General features: G+C 44.1%; 1 protein-coding gene across 2 annotated transcripts in view; it reads left to right on the forward strand.

Moving 5' to 3' along the window:
- The window catches only part of SAMD12 (sterile alpha motif domain containing 12), a 180,487-nt gene extending 170,645 nt beyond the window's left edge, over nucleotides 1–9,842 (forward strand). For both annotated transcript variants that reach the window (XM_037379508.1, XM_037379505.1), the window contains one exon: nucleotides 522–9,842. In XM_037379508.1, the coding sequence (XP_037235405.1) occupies nucleotides 522–544 (23 nt within the window). In that variant the 3' untranslated portion in view covers nucleotides 545–9,842. The remainder of the gene's footprint in view (nucleotides 1–521) is intronic.
- Nucleotides 9,843–17,990: the final 8,148 nt, after the last annotated feature.

Consider the following 17,990-nt stretch of genomic DNA (forward strand, 5'->3'; position numbering starts at 1 on the left):
GGGGAGGAGGTGGGTGAGCTGTTTTCACATCTGCTACGCAGCAATGGCCAACTCTTGCCATGCTGGCCAGCAGAAGTGGTGAGGGAACATCAGTTCCTACTTTGGCATTTGGTGGAGCCTTCCCAGCATTTGACGATCAAGCCTTCAGTGGTTACTCCAAGCCCAACCCAACAAAAGAGCCTGCTCTCTGGGACTCAGACTAGAGGAAGAGTAAGCACCACTTTCCCATGAGGCAATAAAAGTAAAGTAGGAGTTGTTAAATCATACAAATGATTGCTGGTCTGTACTGTATCTAAGGAGTAAATTAAGCACTGAAGTTTTGATTGATGAGTGAAATTGATTTTAAAAGTATCAGGTTCACAATGTATATTCTATGAGTAGTTTGTCTTTACAGCAGAAATACATTTATTTAGCTCAAACCTGACCTTTTTTTCTTTTTTATTTTAGTTGAAATGTGGTAAATCCTTTGCGGTCTTCTATACTCACTGTCTGGTTTTGGTTTTCTGTTTTGTTTCTTACAGCCCCGGCAGAGAGCTCTCCATAAACATTTCCAGCCTCTAAAGCTGCTGTCCTGCCACTTGATATGAAAGTAAACTTTCCTTCGTGAAAAAAAACCATAATAAATGGCACTGCCAGAAGGTGACCATGGAGGATTGAAGACAAACTTGAAGTAAAATCAGCCCACTCAAGATGATGCATTCTGGGAAGACCTGGTTTGCTGTGGAGTGAAAACGTGGTGCATAATATCCAGTGCTAATTTGTTGAAAATGGTCATTGACAGACCTTTAGCTGGAAAGTTTCTTCCAGTTTTCATCACTGTGCATAACTTTTGAGTTCCCTTTAGGGGACTGTCTATGCCCTTCACTAGAAGTCCTGTTTTAGCATGGCAACTACTGGACTCTTTTATTATGTATGCAGATGGCATGATGTTTTAGGAAAAACAGCAATTCTCAAATCTCAGTGGATACGTCCACAATATTACACCCCAATAGGAATGTAAACGTCTTGTATATGTTAGTTTTGCAGTCTAATGGCATTCTGTTAAACAATATCAGCACTTCATATGTGCTTTCCACACAGAACTAGCACAGTCCATATAGATATATATATAACGGTCTTTTTTTAAAATACTGTGGATACGTTTCAGTATTGGGCTGAGACCGCATCCAAACTGAAGTCCACTACTAAGCATACCTTCACTGATTCACAGTAGATCGTGTAGATAGATTTGCACGTGGAAGAGATGTGACTTCTTTTATCGAGACTTAGAGAAGAGCTGTCACAGAGGTAGCCAACAACAGGGTAGGTTGAATGAACTGTAGGACACTGTCTGCTATCCCTCTCATCCACCAAATATCAAAGGTTCTTGTTTCTAGTGTGCCAATATGTTTTCTTACTCGGCAAGGGAGAGGCAAGGGAGAGAGCCTTTCTCAGAGATGTGTGTGACACTGGGTTCGGTCTATGATAAAACCAGAATAAACTGGAAAAATTCAGGTTCTTCATGCTGGGCACCATTTATGTTTTGGGCAGGGCTGGGGAATCACAGTCCAAACCAAACTGTCTGAACAAAGTAAAGTGTAAGGCTATACTTCTAAGGAGCAAGACGCTCCCTTTGGAGAGGGCAGGCTTCTTCATTAACTTTTTCCACTTTCTTTCCAAAAAAGTATTTTGGTAGGAACCGGGAATAAGCAAATGGTTCCAATAAGCCTTTCAACATACAGTAGCAGGCTCAAGACTGTTGCATTCAACCTGAACATTGTTTTTTGTTCAGTCTCTGAATGGCTGGCCTCATCACTGGTTGTATCACAGCTGGCTGTGGTACTGTTTCTTCCATGGGGACTCAGTGGAATTAGTGTCTGTCCCTCACATCAGGACCTTCTTGATATGCTCTTTATAATGAACTGATGCCATCAACATACCGGGGGGGACTTACCTCTTTGTTCCTTCTTTCTTTAAAATCAAAGGTAGCTTTTTCCGTGTATTTAAAGACAGTTACTCTCTCCAGCCTGACAGACAGGTACTGTAGAGTCGCTGTTAGCATCTAAGCCAAACTGTGGATGAGATGCCATACTGTGTGAAGATGCAGTGTGTGAGAGAACATACACCTACATCAAGTCAAAAGGACCTTTTTAGAGGAAGCTCCTGTGTTACAATTTTTAAAAAACTATTATACAGTTCATTACTATAGAATTGAAGGTCAACCACCAAGGGTGCCCGTACAACACACAGATAAATATCTTTAGGGCTTAATTCTTTTTCAGATGGATATGGGTTTAGGTTTCAGCTCTCCACCCATCTCAGATTCAGCATGTTGGACACTTCTACAGTATTCTATCCAAAAGCAAATTATTTCTACTGATGACCAAGATTTTCAGAAGTCGCTAGTGATTTCTAATGGTTTGGGTCTTTCCATGGGTTCTGAAATGAAGCTCCCAAGAATTACAAAGCAGTAAGCTTCTGCATTCTCTTTCTGAAAACCCTGGTCCCTAATTTTAAATTAGTTGGTGTAAAAATTCTCCTTAAGAAATAAGAATCTTCGCCAATGGCAACATTTGCACTTTTAGATTTTCTTAGGATTGCAGGGTGGAATCTGATACCAAGAGACCCGGCCATGCAGATGGCACAGGTCCACTGTAAGCTTCAGCAAATTTTACAGCTCTTTCTGCTACAGGTTTTAAAAATGCGCTCTGGCAACTGACATCAATTTTCACATTGGTACAGCAATTAACCCCACACACACTTTGATGTAAGTTATTTTAAAAAGAAGGAGAATGCTATACTTCTATAGTAGGAATTGTCTTATTTTACTACCCAGTGAAAAAATCTGGAATAATTTGAATTATAAAAGAAGAGTTTATCAGAGAGTGTTATCTTAAAAGGGCGTACAAGAAGAAGTTGAGTTAGGCAGAGAGCCACTAGGAGCATTTTTTTGTATCAATGTTAGTTTTGAACATCTTCCAGTATATGGGCATGAATTTAGATGTGTGCACTTCTCCTGTTAAAACAGTTTGTTTTAAAAGCTTCCCAGGATTTTAGCTACGACTGACCTAGAAAAGCAGTGTTATAAGCCCTGAGAAATGTGAAAATCAAGTCCAGACCCTTGTGTAGCTAGACTCGGTGAGAAGTCTGCTGTAGGTGCCTATCGGACAAACCTCCTTTGAAGCCGGTGTGGGTCTCCAGCCTACAGCCAGCCTGTGCATGTGGATAACTGCAAACATAGTTCCCCTGAGCCCCGTGACACTTCTCACGTGTGTAACTGTCTGCTGGAGCCATAAGGAAATAACTGTACTTTTTGGCTTGTATTTAACTATTCATCGTGTTTGGATTTTTTAATCACTGTTATTCTCCCGAAGTAGGCCATGCTTCCTCAGGGATATTTATGAAATTGTTCTACCATCTCCTGAACGGCTATCTGGATCCCAGTGTATTCTTCTGAAAACTTTTTAATATAAATAAACATGTGGGAGAGATTTTTGTTATTATGAATGGGGGCAGGTACTGTGTTCTCGGAAAGGCTATTGAGTGCAGACAATCAAGTCTATTGCATTTTTTATGCCGAACACCTTATTAATAGCAGGCACATCCGCTTTTGCCTGGGTCGCAGGAACAGTTCAGGGGAAAGAATGCTTTATCTCTAGTCAATAAATCATTTATGTTGAGAGTGCCAAAGACCAAGTCAACATGAAAGGGAGCGAATAACTTATTCCAGCAAAGGAAGTGAATTAAAATATGCTCAGAGCCATTAGTTCGGTGCAAAAGAGTAGGAGACTAATGCTGTTTTCATAAAACAGCAATTATCAGCCCTGTGGAGATAGATAAATTCTGAAAGGCCAGTGCTGCCATTACATTGATCACTAGTTATTATCTCTGAAACTAAACAGTATTGCTATCGGGACACTGTTCCCCATGTGCAGACCTGCAGCCTTCCTCCTGCTCGGTGCATCTCCCTGCTGCCACGCTCGCCTGGTTTTTTGTGTCAAGAAAGGCTGTAGTATCAGGCGCCACTAAGAAACGCTGACAGAGGCTCAGCCATTCCAAGTGCTTCAACCCATGAGAAGTCCTGCACTAGAAACCTGAAGGAATTGCTCACCCCAGAAAACACGCTGCAGCTGAAAGCATCTTTTGCACTGCTTTTTCCTTGTGTTTTTTTTTTTAATCTGCATGGATTTCTGTGCTTGAAAACCCCACCATTTATTCTGTTAAGGCAAATGCAGCCTTCCAGGAGGGGAGCTTGACAAAGCTCCATGAGCTTTTTCATTTTGCCCACCCAGCTGGATAGTGATGAACTACCGGTGACTTCATCCCTCCCTGTCTGCTCCTTAGGGTAAGTGTTGTCACTTGACAGCAGATGCAGCATCACTGAGGAAATCAAACCATTAAAAATTACAAAATTCTGGTTTTGTTTTGCCCTGAATTTTTGAAAGACCCCAGGCCAGACCCCTGACAGACTTACATTGGTGCCGCTGCATCAAAGTCTCTGGTGATGTGTTGATTAGCCCCAGCCATGGAGCCAGGCCTGGAATGGGGTTTTTGTCACCACTAAAACTAACCTCCCTCCACCTGCCACAAAGCCACAAGATCTCAGTCATTCAAAATTGTCTTGAGCGAGCAAAGTAAAACCCTGAATCTTTCACATTGGTCTCCTTTTGACAATTAACATCTCTGCCATCAGAGTCTCCTTGAATGACCCCGCTGCAGGACTGTGCCGCAATAGACCCTCGTATATATAGACTGTGGTCAGTAAGATTTTAATTTAAGAAGAAAAGGTCCTCTAATATAATTACAACTGATGGGTAGAGGGGAAAGTACTACCAGCATTACCTGCAACCTCCTACAGTAAAATTCAGGAGAGTTACCTGGAATGCAAAAAACCCCACCAACATAACATATGGGTGATTAGGCAGGCTCATGAGGATAAATCAGCATTAAGAGAAGTAGTTGTTTAACGAGGGAAGCCAAAAAACATGGGAATTCAGTGGCCAATAGGTTAGGGTTGGTTAGACCAAAGGCTTTACATATATCCTAATAAATACTGTCGTAGCGTAGGTAAGTCTAATGTTACACAGGCACAGCACAGCGATTACTCACAGTACGTGCAAAACCCAACAAATATTCGTGTTTTGTATGTGAAAGCAGTAGAAGGAGGGAATCAGATTGCACATTAAAATGTAAGACCTCCTACTCCATCAGTAATTACGGGTAATACTAAGCATCAACTATCCAAACACACTTCTAAATTTGTAGAACCATTAACTGAATCCAAAAGCAAAAGAGAACTTGCCTAGGAATCCTCAGAACCAGAAAGCATAAAAAAAGCTTCAAATGACATCAAAACCCCAATAATTCAAACGAATGAGTGATTTCACCCAGAAGGCTATAGGCTCATTAGCTTCCTATCACTCTTAGGCAAAATCATGGAAAGATTGATGCGGCACAATCCTTAAAGCAATTAAAAATTTATAAAACCCTCCAAATGATTTTTATAGAAATGTATCATGCCAAATAAACTTGCTTTCATGTTTTGTGATATCAAAGGCTTGTTGATAAAAGAAACTATTCTGGCATACTATACTTAGCTTTCTATAGAACATTTGATTTTGATAAAGAACAAAATAGCACAATGCAAATCAATATCACCCAAATTAAGTGGATTAAAACTGATTACAGCCTAGATGACAAAAAAATAACTGTAAATATGAATTTATCATCAAGGAGACTGTTCCTAATGAGCTCCTCCCAAGGTATGCTCTATTTTCAATATTCCTGCCAGGGAAAGAGAAAAATACTGTTGGCAACAGCCAGAGATGACAAAAACGGGCACGGTAAATAATAATATGGAGCAGGTCAGTGGTAGGGAGTAACCTGGAGGTTCCTTGGCAAAGTCAGGAATGCAGAAGTGATGGCAGCAAGTTCAACTTAGAGGCATGGGGAGTACATCTGGAGTAATACAGTGGCTGTGAAGGTGTGATAAATAGTCCATTCAAAATCAGCCCCAGAGATGCTCTTGCCAGCTGGGATGTAGGACCTGGCAACAGTGATGCTGTTCCAGTTTGTTCGGTTGCTGCCCGTCTTTCAAAAAGGATATCGACAACTTGGAAAAATTATTTTCAATAGCTCCCAGTGTCATTCAAGGGCAGGAGAACAGGTCTTATTATAGTGTCAGACTAATGAAGCTCAAGCTATTAATTTATCAGAGGCAATTTGAAGAGGTGACTTGATCTCCGTCTGCAATTACAATCTTCTACCTGGGCAGGGGAGTGCTGTCTCAAGGCAGGTAGCTCTTTTATTTAGAAGAAAAGGGAATGATGTGCTCTACTGGTTGGAAACTGATTTCAGGCTAGAAATTAAGTGCAAATGCTCAACAGGGAGGATAATTACCCATGGAGACAACTTACTTAGTTACCTGGCATGTTCTCCATCACATAAAGTCTCTAAATGTATGCAGAGTATTTTTCTAAGTCAATAAGCTCTACCTCAAACTGAAATCCAGGCTCAGTGCGGCAATTACTGGATGAAGTTATTAGGTGTGTGTTATGCAAGGATTAGACTAGATCATCAGATGTAAACTTACAAATTAACAATCTATTAAAAGTTTCTGATATTATAGGAAGGCAGGGCAACCTATATCCACTTTTTCACGCAAAACGGTCTTAATTTAAACAGCTTGTATGAACAGAGCTGTGCTTTGGTGTGAGCATCGTAGGTCTGCTCACAGTTGTGAGGTTGTTCTGCACGTAAATAAAGGAAGAGAACTGGACAAGAAAGAACAAAAACCCTTGGACATCCAGAGCAAGTCTGTTGTCTTTCCTTAATAACAGCCTGGGACAAAATGCCGCACTCAAATGATGGGGCCAAGTGGATATGTAGTCGGAGCAAGGAATAACAGCTGTGGGTTTGCCTCTTAAGTAAGGAGGTGGCCTGTTGCTGGCAAGAAGCAGATTTTCCAGCCTTCACCAACGGGCAGAGAAGCTGTGTTGCCGATTGAGAGTTATATTGTACAGCTGCGCAGCTGAAAACGGTACACAAGTTCCTTGCTTGAAAGACAGCAGACTGTTCCTGCTATCGTGATGAGTCCCACCGGAGCTGGTTAATAAAGCCCTAGAAGTGGAATGACTTCAGTGGCCTACCCAGAGTAGCGACAGCCGCTCCCAGCAGTGGGTTGCTGTAAGACTGGGCCCTATTACCTACCGCTGGCTGTTTTGAACGTGGTACCTTAGAAATAAAGAAAGGAGCGCCCGCTCGGCGCCTGATTCAGGTGTCACAAACCCGCTTGTCGGTAGGGGCGAGGCAAGTGTGAACCGCCAGAGCCACCTTCTGCCGTGCCTCACCGGGCGGTGGGGAGCAGCACCAGCTAGAATGCGCGGTTCAAAGAGTAAACAGTTCACGCAAACAAGAGAAACTATAAAAGTAATACTTACTGCAAATTGGTATTGAATCAACATCAAGAAGCTGAAACAAGAAGGGAGCTAGCTACAGCCGTGGCTAAGAAGATAAAGATCTTTGGGGATTCTTGCTCTAATCCAGTGTGAAATCCTAAGAAAATGAGTTTGGTCTAGATTTATTGTTTAAAGAACATTGGTACATGCTCACTGCCTGTCAAATAAATTCTGCGGAGTCACTGGCTTCGGTGCGTGATGGCTTACAAGTGTCCTCACGCTGCTGGGACACCTTTTCGCTCTGGATGTCCTTAACAGGCACATCTGGGGTCAGGCTGGGTGGAGAAGAAGCTGGTCTTGCAGATGCCTGTATAATGTCTGCTGCTGCCGTAAAAGCAGGTTTGCCAGCATTATTGCAACATGGCAAGGCTTAGTCTGAGAATTAGATTAAAAGCTCCTTTCTGATTTTAATTCCAAATATATCTAAGTACTTTTTCAGGAAAAAAAAAATCCTCTGTAGCTGTTGTTACATCTCTAATCATGTTACTTCTATTAAGCACTTGCCTTGAATTCATCTATTTTAATATCATAAGTCACCAAATTGAATAGTGATACACAGGGGTTTTTTAAAGCGGGGAGATCGATATTGCAGGAGAACTGCATGTAAGCAATAAGAAGCTGCACAGAGGAGAGAAAAAAAAAAAAAAAAAGCAAACACAGTCAGCCCCATCAGATGCTACGGGGACTTGGTTGGTTGGTTGGTTTTGTTTACTGAGAGCACAGGTTTAGATGTAGACAGAGGTTTTCCCTACTGAGCCAGGCTCTGCTCTCAAGACCAGAGCAGATAAAGAAATGTTCGGAGTCCTTACTGCTTCATCTGCACCCCTTGTATGCAAGAGGCTTCTTTGCTGCTCTTCTTCTGAGAAAGGTAGAAAACAGATTAAGCGGCAATGGAGAGAGCACGGAGGGACATGAGCTTCCAGCCTATGCAAAGCTTCTCAGCATGACAGCCAGATCTCAGCCTTCTCCTCCTGAGTCCAATGCCACTGACCACGGGGAGGAACGGGGCTGTGCTGGGCTAACCCGCAAGCGAAGCCTGGTGTCCTGTGCCATGCTGAGTGCTCTCTTGAAGCTGTTACAGGAGACACAGCGCCTTGCGGAATGGGACCCTGTGTTTCAGGGCACCGGCTGGGGTTGCTGCTGTCTGCTGGGCTTGCCCTAAAATACAGCTAAACTGCACGGGGCGATGTTCTGGCAATGGGAATGACTGGCATTTCCCCAAAAAACGCTGCATGCTCTGAAAAGACTCCTTGCACTAAGCTGCTGGGATGCCTGGTGAGCCTAAGAGGCGTATTTTTAAATTTCTCACAATTATTGCAGAATATGAAAGTGTCAGGGACATACTTTGGGATGTGCCGGGCTTTGCTTTCAGTTTCTTGTAAAGACTGTAGCTATCTGGACCTGCCTCACAATTATTATTTCTTTTTCACAAGTGGGGGTAACATGGGAGTAATGCCTGCCTGGCTCTGCACAGCATAAACCAGCAAAGGGTGCTCTAAATCTGGGCTCCTCCATTTCGGGGAGTTGAATTTAAGGTTGATTGAACCTGACCTTGAGGAGAGCAGACAACTGACAGCTGGAATTAGAGCCGCACATGAGTTGTCTCCAAAGGTTGTCCCCAAATCAGTAGCCCACAGACAGAACCAGATGCCAGGCTGCGCTGGTGTGTCAGCACTGGCAGCCGATGATGGGCGCGAGCTGCAGGGAGAGAGGGAGGCTGTCATCAAGGTCCTGGGAAATCTGGTGCAGAAAGGCGGAGTGCAAGCCCATGGCCATGCTGTATGGTCAAACCAGTCTCCTCAAGCTGGCAAATCGTGTCTAGTCCAGCTGCCTTTGGAATCAGTCCTGGTTTATGCTCACAAAGGAAATGCTCCAAGCCTTTTAATGTTAACTTGGTTGAAATCAAAATGCCAGCACTCTAATGGTTAAAAAGCAGTGCACTGTTATTCCTGGTCGTCTGTGGCTGCACTTTATAAAGACTGAGGCAAATGAGGTGGCATAAGACAAAAGTGTGCCTTTTTGTTTGATGTACACTGCATTTCCCCAGGTGTCCAAGGTGTTCATCTGTACAGCAGTGCTTTTTTCCCCAAACAGAAATTATCATGCAATCTAATGTTTAATATACAAAGTGGCCATCACTGTTAATTCCACCCTACAGTTTTTATATTTACTCTTTAATTCCTTCTGTTTGCAAAACTCGACAAAAAATAAAACCCGGGTGGGAGGGAGGAATTCTTTTAAATGACGAAATTAAAATCAATATCAAGTTTTTGGTATCTTTGGGCATGATCTCTGGAAGCTTTGGATATCTGCTTTATCATTTTGTATATTTGACAATTTTGTACTCTGCATTGTTTGACTTCATTTGTGCATGGCGATGTATTAAAACATGGAATTTTTATTATACAGTAAAAGTATTTTGTTTGATTTAAACAAGGTCAGGTCTTGATCCATGACATGAACAGAAGGGGAAAAGAAACAGAGATTTTTGCCAGCGTCCAGCTCTCACCTGACACTCACACCAGCCTCAGTCACAGAGGGTCCAGCACCCGAAGGTGGGCAAAGTTTTTTGTCCACCACCTCCCCACCCCGTGTCCTTCCCCAGCTGCAGTACTTTGGGTCCCTGCAGTGGTTTGCTGTATGGGGTACAGGTGCTACATAAATGCAACACATTCAAAGATGTCACAGAAGGGGTTAACTGAGCAGAGGGCTCTGTTCTTGGCAGGGTTTGGGTGTAAATCCAGCCTGACTCCGCTGACTTGGCTCAATCTAATCCGGATTTAGTGCTGTGCGACTGCAAGCAGACACTGCACACTACGAGGAAGAATTCTGCTTTCATTGCCTTTATTTCTCAAGCTTGGGGGATGCCCATGTAAGCAGGGAAGCATCCTCTTAAGAGGACCAAACCACAAAAGGAGCAGCTACTAGACTGTTTATGGTCTAGTGGCATTTCACTCCCATCCCACCCCCCATTTATTCCCAGCATTTATGGCATAAGAGTACTTTAAAAGTCAGTAAGTAAGTAGATAAGGCTGTTTTCAGAAAAATTAATGCTGAAATTCCAGCATGATATTATGCTCTCTCATAGATGTGGTTTTGTTTTTTTTTTCTTTTCAGCCATAATTCTGAATGTTCTTGCATTTGCAAGGTAGGGACTGATGACATGTTTTGGTCAAACACAAAATACTGGGCCTAATACAAAATAAAAGAGCAAAATTATATAGTGTGCAGTATAACTGACAAAGTCAAGATAAATTGTCTGCTAAAAAAATCATAAATCATGGTTTTTATTGTAACATCTCGTGATGGGGCTGCAATTTACTAAATTCTGTTTATATCTTTAAAAAGCTTTCTACTCCATAAACTTTGTCAGTGAGAAGAATATGTTAACAGGGAAAGCTCTGTTTTCCTACAGATCTGTGCATGTTACATCTCCAGCTGAAGGAAATTAGAGCAATCATACAAGTAAAGAAAACTGTTTCTGTGTCACATATCCTCTTCACCATTGGGGTCTCCATAGGGGGTTACAGTGGCACTGTATTATTACTACTCTGGGTGCTGCACACTAAGATTATTTCCATTACAAAGAATATGCCACCTAAATCATATCTGCTTTATAATGAAACAGCAGCTACCATGATAATGAAATACTCTTCCCTGGAGACAAAGAAAATAGCTGCTGATGCTGTGGAACAAGGAGTTTCCCTGTGTGCTCTTACGGGTTTTACGTTATAAATCTCACCAATGGAGTTGCAGTTTCTTCATTCACAGTTTGTTACTCAGAAGTCATCGGTGGAGCAACTGGTTGTGCAGTTTGGTTTTTTGGTTGTTTTCCCTCCAGTGACAGTGAGTCCTTGATGCAACTTGCATGATCTTATGTTACATCCGTGTATGTCCCACGGGTCCATCAAAGCTTACCTTACCCTGAGCAGCTATCACACATTACAGACCCAGGTCATGCTGCTTGGACCTTGGGGCTCCAATGCCATGTCCAAAAATTGGATTCCTGAACTAAGACCATACTAGTTGAGCAGATCTGTGTACGTGTGAGCAAAGCCTTACAATGGGAGCAAATGTCCTTAGTCCATAATGAAGTCCAGTAAATGAAGCACAACCCTGGAAACACAAGTCACGTTCCCAATGCCAGCGCTGACCTGCTGGAGGTGAAAGAATAAGTTCCCTCACGTCATCTCTTCATGCCCCACCTCGTTATCTGTAAAATGGGAACTACATTTACCTGGCACTGTTAAACGCTGAAATTCAACAGAGAAACTGTAAATTTCCCAAGAAGACTGTATTACAAGTGGGATTGATTTGAACAGACCAGGCATCTTGGTACCAAAGAAACAGTTTGGGAGAAAAGAAGTTGCCATCCATGGCTCGTGTTTACTTGACGTTCCACTGACTGCACCCAGGTGCCGATCTGTCAGTCTCAGTGCATGGCGTGCCAGTTTCATGGGTGAGGCGTCGTATCAGCCTGGACTTGGTTTTGTGGAAGGTTTATGCCTCTTCTGTGCATCCTTCCTCTCATTCATGCCACTCCCTTGTCATTGCCTTCTCCTTGCTTTTCTGCACCTGACATATTTTCTTGGCTTCTGCTGCTATTAACATCAAGTGGGAAATACACTATTACTGCATGTGAGGAACACACTTCCAAGTGAAGCAGTTTTGCTTTAACTAAATGGCACCAAGGCACTGGCCTTGGGAGGAGATAAAGCAGAGGACAAATTGCTATAGTTTTGTTCTAGGGTGATATGGGGATTGATTTCTTCATGTCTATGTTGGAGTGACAGGCTGAAATGGCAGCAAGAAGAATGCACACTGGACACTAGGAAAAGCTTTCTAGGAACAGGGATGCTGAAGCCGTAGCAACTGCTTAAAGAAACGGAGAACAACTTTGACAAGCATCCTGAGCCTGCGGTAGGGCAGGAGGATGGACCAAGTTGTCTACCAAAACCTCTTTCAGTCCAGTTTTTCTGCAGGTAAGACTTGAATGGGAAGCAAAGAGTTAGCTTTGTTAATTATCACTACTTTATGTTTCAACTGGAACTGAATTTAGCTCTTCTTTTTCTACCTCTTTGAGGTAAAAAGCTACTACTATGTAGCTATGAGTAATTCCAGGCTCATTTAAGTCAATATGTCAGGCTGTCAGCTGAGAAACCGGGACACGTCCGCTGCCACTGCCAGTCCAGGGGCAGAGGCAGAGCCCAGGGTGACAGCAGGGACCGGGCCCACCTTCCCACCCAAAATTACCATGCTTGTCGAGAGTCCAGTTCCTGTGCTATATGGCAACAAATAGCAGCAATTAGTGAGACTAGGACTGGAAAATGAGTGGCACTCTTCAGAGTCAGGGTGAGGATCACGCTTCAGCCCACCACCAGCATCCAGGCTTTCATCTGGTCTTTACTGGGCACCATCAAGATATTAAGGATAGGTGGATAAAAGTCTTGGAATGAGTGGGTTAAAAAAGGTAAAAAAAGGAAAAACAAAATATGTTGAGCCCACTTAAAAGCTGAAGAGAGGCAACATTTTATAGCCAGCTGGCCAAAACCTTGAGAGCTTCAGCCATCCATTGCAGAAGGCAGGCTGAGAGGGTGCATGCAGTCATCCCCAGCCTCCACCAAAAGCTGTAGGCTGATTAGGAAAAATGTTTTTCCTTCACTGGGGAGTTTTATTGCAGAGAAACGAAGCACATCATAAGTCTCATCTTGAACACTCTGCTCGGGCACTTTCCAGAGTGAAATGGAAGAGCACGGCCAGTGCTGAGTGCCGGATGCTCAGCGCAGGGGGTGCTCTGGCTCTCCTCCGTGCTGCGAAATGGGACAGAGATGCAGACTACATGGGAGGCAGATTGTTTAATGGAAAAAGTTGGGAACCATTGTACTAAGCTGATTAACTCATTTTAACAATTTTATTTAGCTGCAAAAGTTGCCCCACATGAAAAGTGCAGCTGCAAGCATTTGCACAATGAAAACGCTGCCACATGCAGAAAAGCCAGATAAGGCCCTGCCTGTCATCGTCACGGCAAGAGGTGTTAGTACTTTGGGGAAAATGCAGGGTTATTTCTGCCTTTGCTTAAGCTTTAACTCAGAGCATGAAGGATATTGCTGTGCTAACTGGGTTTGTACATGCCCCTCCTGTCCCAGACATGGCCTTGTTTTGGCAATTCTTGGCAGGTAAAACTTTGTCAGGAACACGAGGAACTGCGGGAGCCTGGGCCCCCACTGCCTAATTCCACCTGGAGACAACAGCTGCTCGTTTCACTTTGGGAAAGTAGCTCTTCTTCCCCCACCCCACCTCCTGCCATCTCCCCCCATGCTCCAGTTCCCTGAATTGTACAATATTAGGTAGGGAAATTCTTCATGCTTCCCCTCTTTCTCTGTGTTATTAGTCCCATGACAGGCTGCCTCTTAATCCCAAAATACAGACCCTTTGGATAGTGTTCCGCTAATCCCGTGAGGGACGTGGCAACCAACAGGAAAACCAAAATTGTCTGGCATATTACCCAAATGCGTTGGACCGAGGACCACCCTCAGCCTTCAGCATTTCTCTTGGGTCACCAGTCACACACCCCTCCCCGTTAAACTTAAATTAAAACCACGCTAAAAGCAGTGTGGTTTCAAGCATTAGCAGCAAGGCATTTTTATGGGCTTTTCAGACTGATACTTCTCCACAGGCCAGTTTGGGACCCCCTGAGTGTAGGATATTGTCTCAAAATATTCCCTGAAAGCCATCAAGAGGCACTGGTATCCAAGCACCAAAATAAATGGCTCTACCATCTCTGAAAGTGTTAGCTGTAAACCAGTTTTACCCTCTCTAGTTTTTTCAGAGCTCATGGCTGGTACTTTTGCTCCAGTTTCCTGTGCTTCCCATTAAAGACTTGAAGAAGCAGCAGACCTTCATCTGGAACGGGAGCTGGGGAGCCTGCATGTTTACTTGCTCTCCGCCAAGGCGCAGAGCTGCCTGGGTTACAGTGTGGTGAAACAGAAAATGTGGGCATGCATCTCCATGGAAATAGGTTCTTGGGAAGCATCTGAGCAGTTCTGGGGGTTGTGTTTTGCCTTTCATTTAGTTTTGAGCAGTAGCACTGTAAAAAAATCAATACGGCACATTTTAAATGGATTACGAGACAGTTAAATGGCAGGTCTCCGAAGAGGAGTTGCAAATGAAGAGTGATCCCATGGGAGTTTTTATAGAGGGAATATTCAGGAAGCTGTTCTTGGCTGTTTACTTCAGAGGTCACAATGGATAAACAATTGAATACAAGTTCCCCATGTGATGCTCCTGCTAAAGGGGCTAATATGACCCTAGGATGTATAAATGGAAATATTGAGTGGTAGGGGAAACGTATTAGCTCTGTACCTGACATTAATGAGACAAAAATAGTCCAGTTCAGCTGTCAACACTTAAAAATGGCATTGAAAAACTGAGAAAGGTTGGGAGTAGAGCTAAGACTGATTGAAAGCGTATCTTACAATGGCCCAAAGGAGCACGATCCATTTGTATTATCAAAGAGGGGTATAAGAGATTAATTGATCAAGATCTATAAGTATCTGTACATGGAGGAGGACTGCAGTATCAGAGGATTACTTAATCTAGCAGACAAAGGCATATAAACCAGGAAGATTGGAGCTAAAAAAAAAAAAATCAAGTTGAAAACGAGGCACATTTTTCTCCTTAATGGCCTTGTAATTAACCACTGGAGGAGCTGACATAGGATACAGTAGGTTCTCCATCACCCAAAAAGACATTTAAATTAAACATGGATGTCTTTCTACATGATGTAGCTCATGTATCGGTGTGGGAATTGCTGGGCAAAGCTCCATGGTCTGCATTATGCAGGAGGGCAGAGGAAACCACCATAGTGGTGCCTTCTGGCTGTGAAATCTATGAAACTATCAAAGCGATGATGTCTCCATATCACATCCCAGCAGCATCTAGCTTGTTTATGAAACACATGTTATGAAAAGACTCTTTTAGGGATATTTAAAGGTCTTTAAATATTTTATTAGAGTTTTTTTTCTTTTTTTTTTTTATAGACTCTGCCTGTAAAACCAGGTAGGTGAAGTAAACCTTAAAGCAAAAAAAAATCTTCTGAAATAGATATCCTATACCCCCAAATTCCAGTATTAAAGGCCAATATCTCAGGATACTCTGATACTCCAGGCTTTCCATGTCATGCTGCAAGGACTCAGCCCTTTGTTGTGGTTTAAACTTCCTATTTCTCAGATGTATAGATGACAAGCTCAGAAGGGACCACTGTGATTATCTAATCTGACCTTGTGCATGACAGAGACCACAGGGCATACCTCAATTACTTCCAGGCTATGCTGAAGCCTTCCAGACTCTTCCTTCATACCAAAATACAGCCTTTCCCCTCCATCCACACAGCTGAACTTCACATCATCTCACATCTCACCACAACATCCTTCCTTCTGCCTCTGACAAATGAAATCTTTCCTGGCACATGTCCATTCAGATTGCTGCTGTAAAGATCATTTGCCATTCCTGTGTCTCCTTGCCTGCCTCGCTGGCTCTCCCTTCTGCCTTTCCATCAACACATCTCCTGCCCCTCACAGCCTGGTCCTTACCTCTGATTTTTCGTTGCATTTGGTACCAGCTCACTCCTGCCTCTCATGGCCCACTTTGCTCACTTATTTTACTTTTTTTTTTTTAATACCCTTATTTTTTTCTTAACAAGTCTGATGTCCTATAGCACCAGTCCCTGGGGAGGGCCCCTAAGACACATCCATGCTGCTAAATGAGAAGATCCTGGGAGTATCTGCACCCATAAGGCTAGGTTCAGCTACACGTGCTTCTAATGTGTGACCATTTTGTGGCCCTTGCTCTATGGCTAAAGGCTTATGGCAGGAAAAATATGTCCAGAAAATCCGCCTTTTGGGAGGAGAGAGAGGAATTAGGAGGGGAGATTGTGGCATATCATGTCTTCCTGGCAGCTTGGTTTGGTCTTCAAGACCACTGCAGGATTTATGAGTGCAAAGGTAAATCCTAGGGAGACAGAGCATTAAAAAGTGATAGAGCCATAGACAAGTGAGACATTTATTTGCACTTCTCCAATTTACAGCAGGGACATCACCTCCAGCCTTCAGCTGTTTGTGACCAAATCTTGGACTGGTGCATCAAGATAGAGGGACTGCTGCCAAGCTGTGTGTGGTGGGCTGACCCCAGCTGGGTGCCAGGCACCCTCCAGAGCTGTTGTCATTGTCCTCCTCAGCTGGGCGGGGGGAGAGAATGTAACAGAAGACGCATGGGTCGGGGTGAGGGCAGGGAGAGATCACTCACCAACTGCCTTCATGGGCAGAACAGACCTGGCTTGGGGAAATTAATTTATTACCAATCAAATCAGAGTAGGGTAATGACAATATAAAACTGTCCCTCACGCGCTGCCTCTGCCGCCCCTGCCCCTCAGGGGGAGGCTCCTCACACCCTGCCCCGCTCCCGCCTGGGGTCCCTCCCACGGGACACGGTCCCCCGTGGGCTTCTCCAACGGGAGCCCTGCCCAGGGGCTGCAGTTCTTCACAGACTGCCCCGGCGTGGGGCCCTGCACGGGCTGCAGGTGGGGATCTGCTCCCCCGCCACCCTCCATGGGCTGAGGGGCACAGCCTGCCTCAGCGGGGGCTGCACCACGGGCTGGGGGGGAACCTCTGCTCCGGCGCCTGGGGCACCTCCTGCCTCCTGCGCTGACCCGGCGGTCGGCAGGGCTGTTCCTCTCACACAGCCTCACTCCTCTCTTCCATCTGCAGTTGTGCAGGGCTTTTTCCCGCTTCTTAAATATGTTACCACAAAGGTGCTACCACCATCACTGACGGGCTTGGCCTTGGCCAGTGGTGGGTCCGGCCTGGAGCCGTCTGGCATTGGCTCTGTCAGACATCAGGGAAGCTTCCAGGATCTTCTCACAGAAGCCACACCTATAGCCCTCCCACTACCAAAACCTTTCCACAGAAACCCAGTATGATGTGTCTGTGACAGACCTGGATTCTGGTCTGTCATGTGAATTCTGTCTGGTCTGGTCTGGTCATTCATGTGAATTAGTAAATACCTGTATACCATTCCAAGACGTACAACAGCATGGTACAGTTTGCATCTAGACAAAGCCTGTACTTTAAAGCTCTTCATCTTTCTAAGTGAACCCAGCTTCACGAGCTGGTGTGCAGGCGACCAGTACCACAGGACTCTCTTTGTAAATAAGGGGAAACTGAGGTAAGGAACAGGAGGTCCCACAGTGGGGGAGTGGGCTGCACAGAAGGAAAAGTCAGACCATGGAAAAGCCCATTCCATACTTTACCTTCTACAGAAGGGCTGCTTGCCTTCTGCATGTGAGCAGTGCTCTGAGGTGACAGGGAAGAGAGGAGAAAAGATGCACGGAAGCAATCTACTGCCTTCACTGCTTCTGCTTTCCCCTTTTACAAAGCCTTGGCGCTCAGAATATGTTAGCTTAGTACTCCTATACACAACTGCACAATGGGTCTCCATCTGAATTCACAACGTTTACCTTACTTTGTGTTACAAGCAGAGTTTAATCCTTCTGGAGCC

The sequence above is a fragment of the Falco rusticolus genome, chromosome 3 (genome assembly GCF_015220075.1).
Source record: "Falco rusticolus isolate bFalRus1 chromosome 3, bFalRus1.pri, whole genome shotgun sequence".
Lineage (NCBI taxonomy): Eukaryota > Metazoa > Chordata > Aves > Falconiformes > Falconidae > Falco > Falco rusticolus.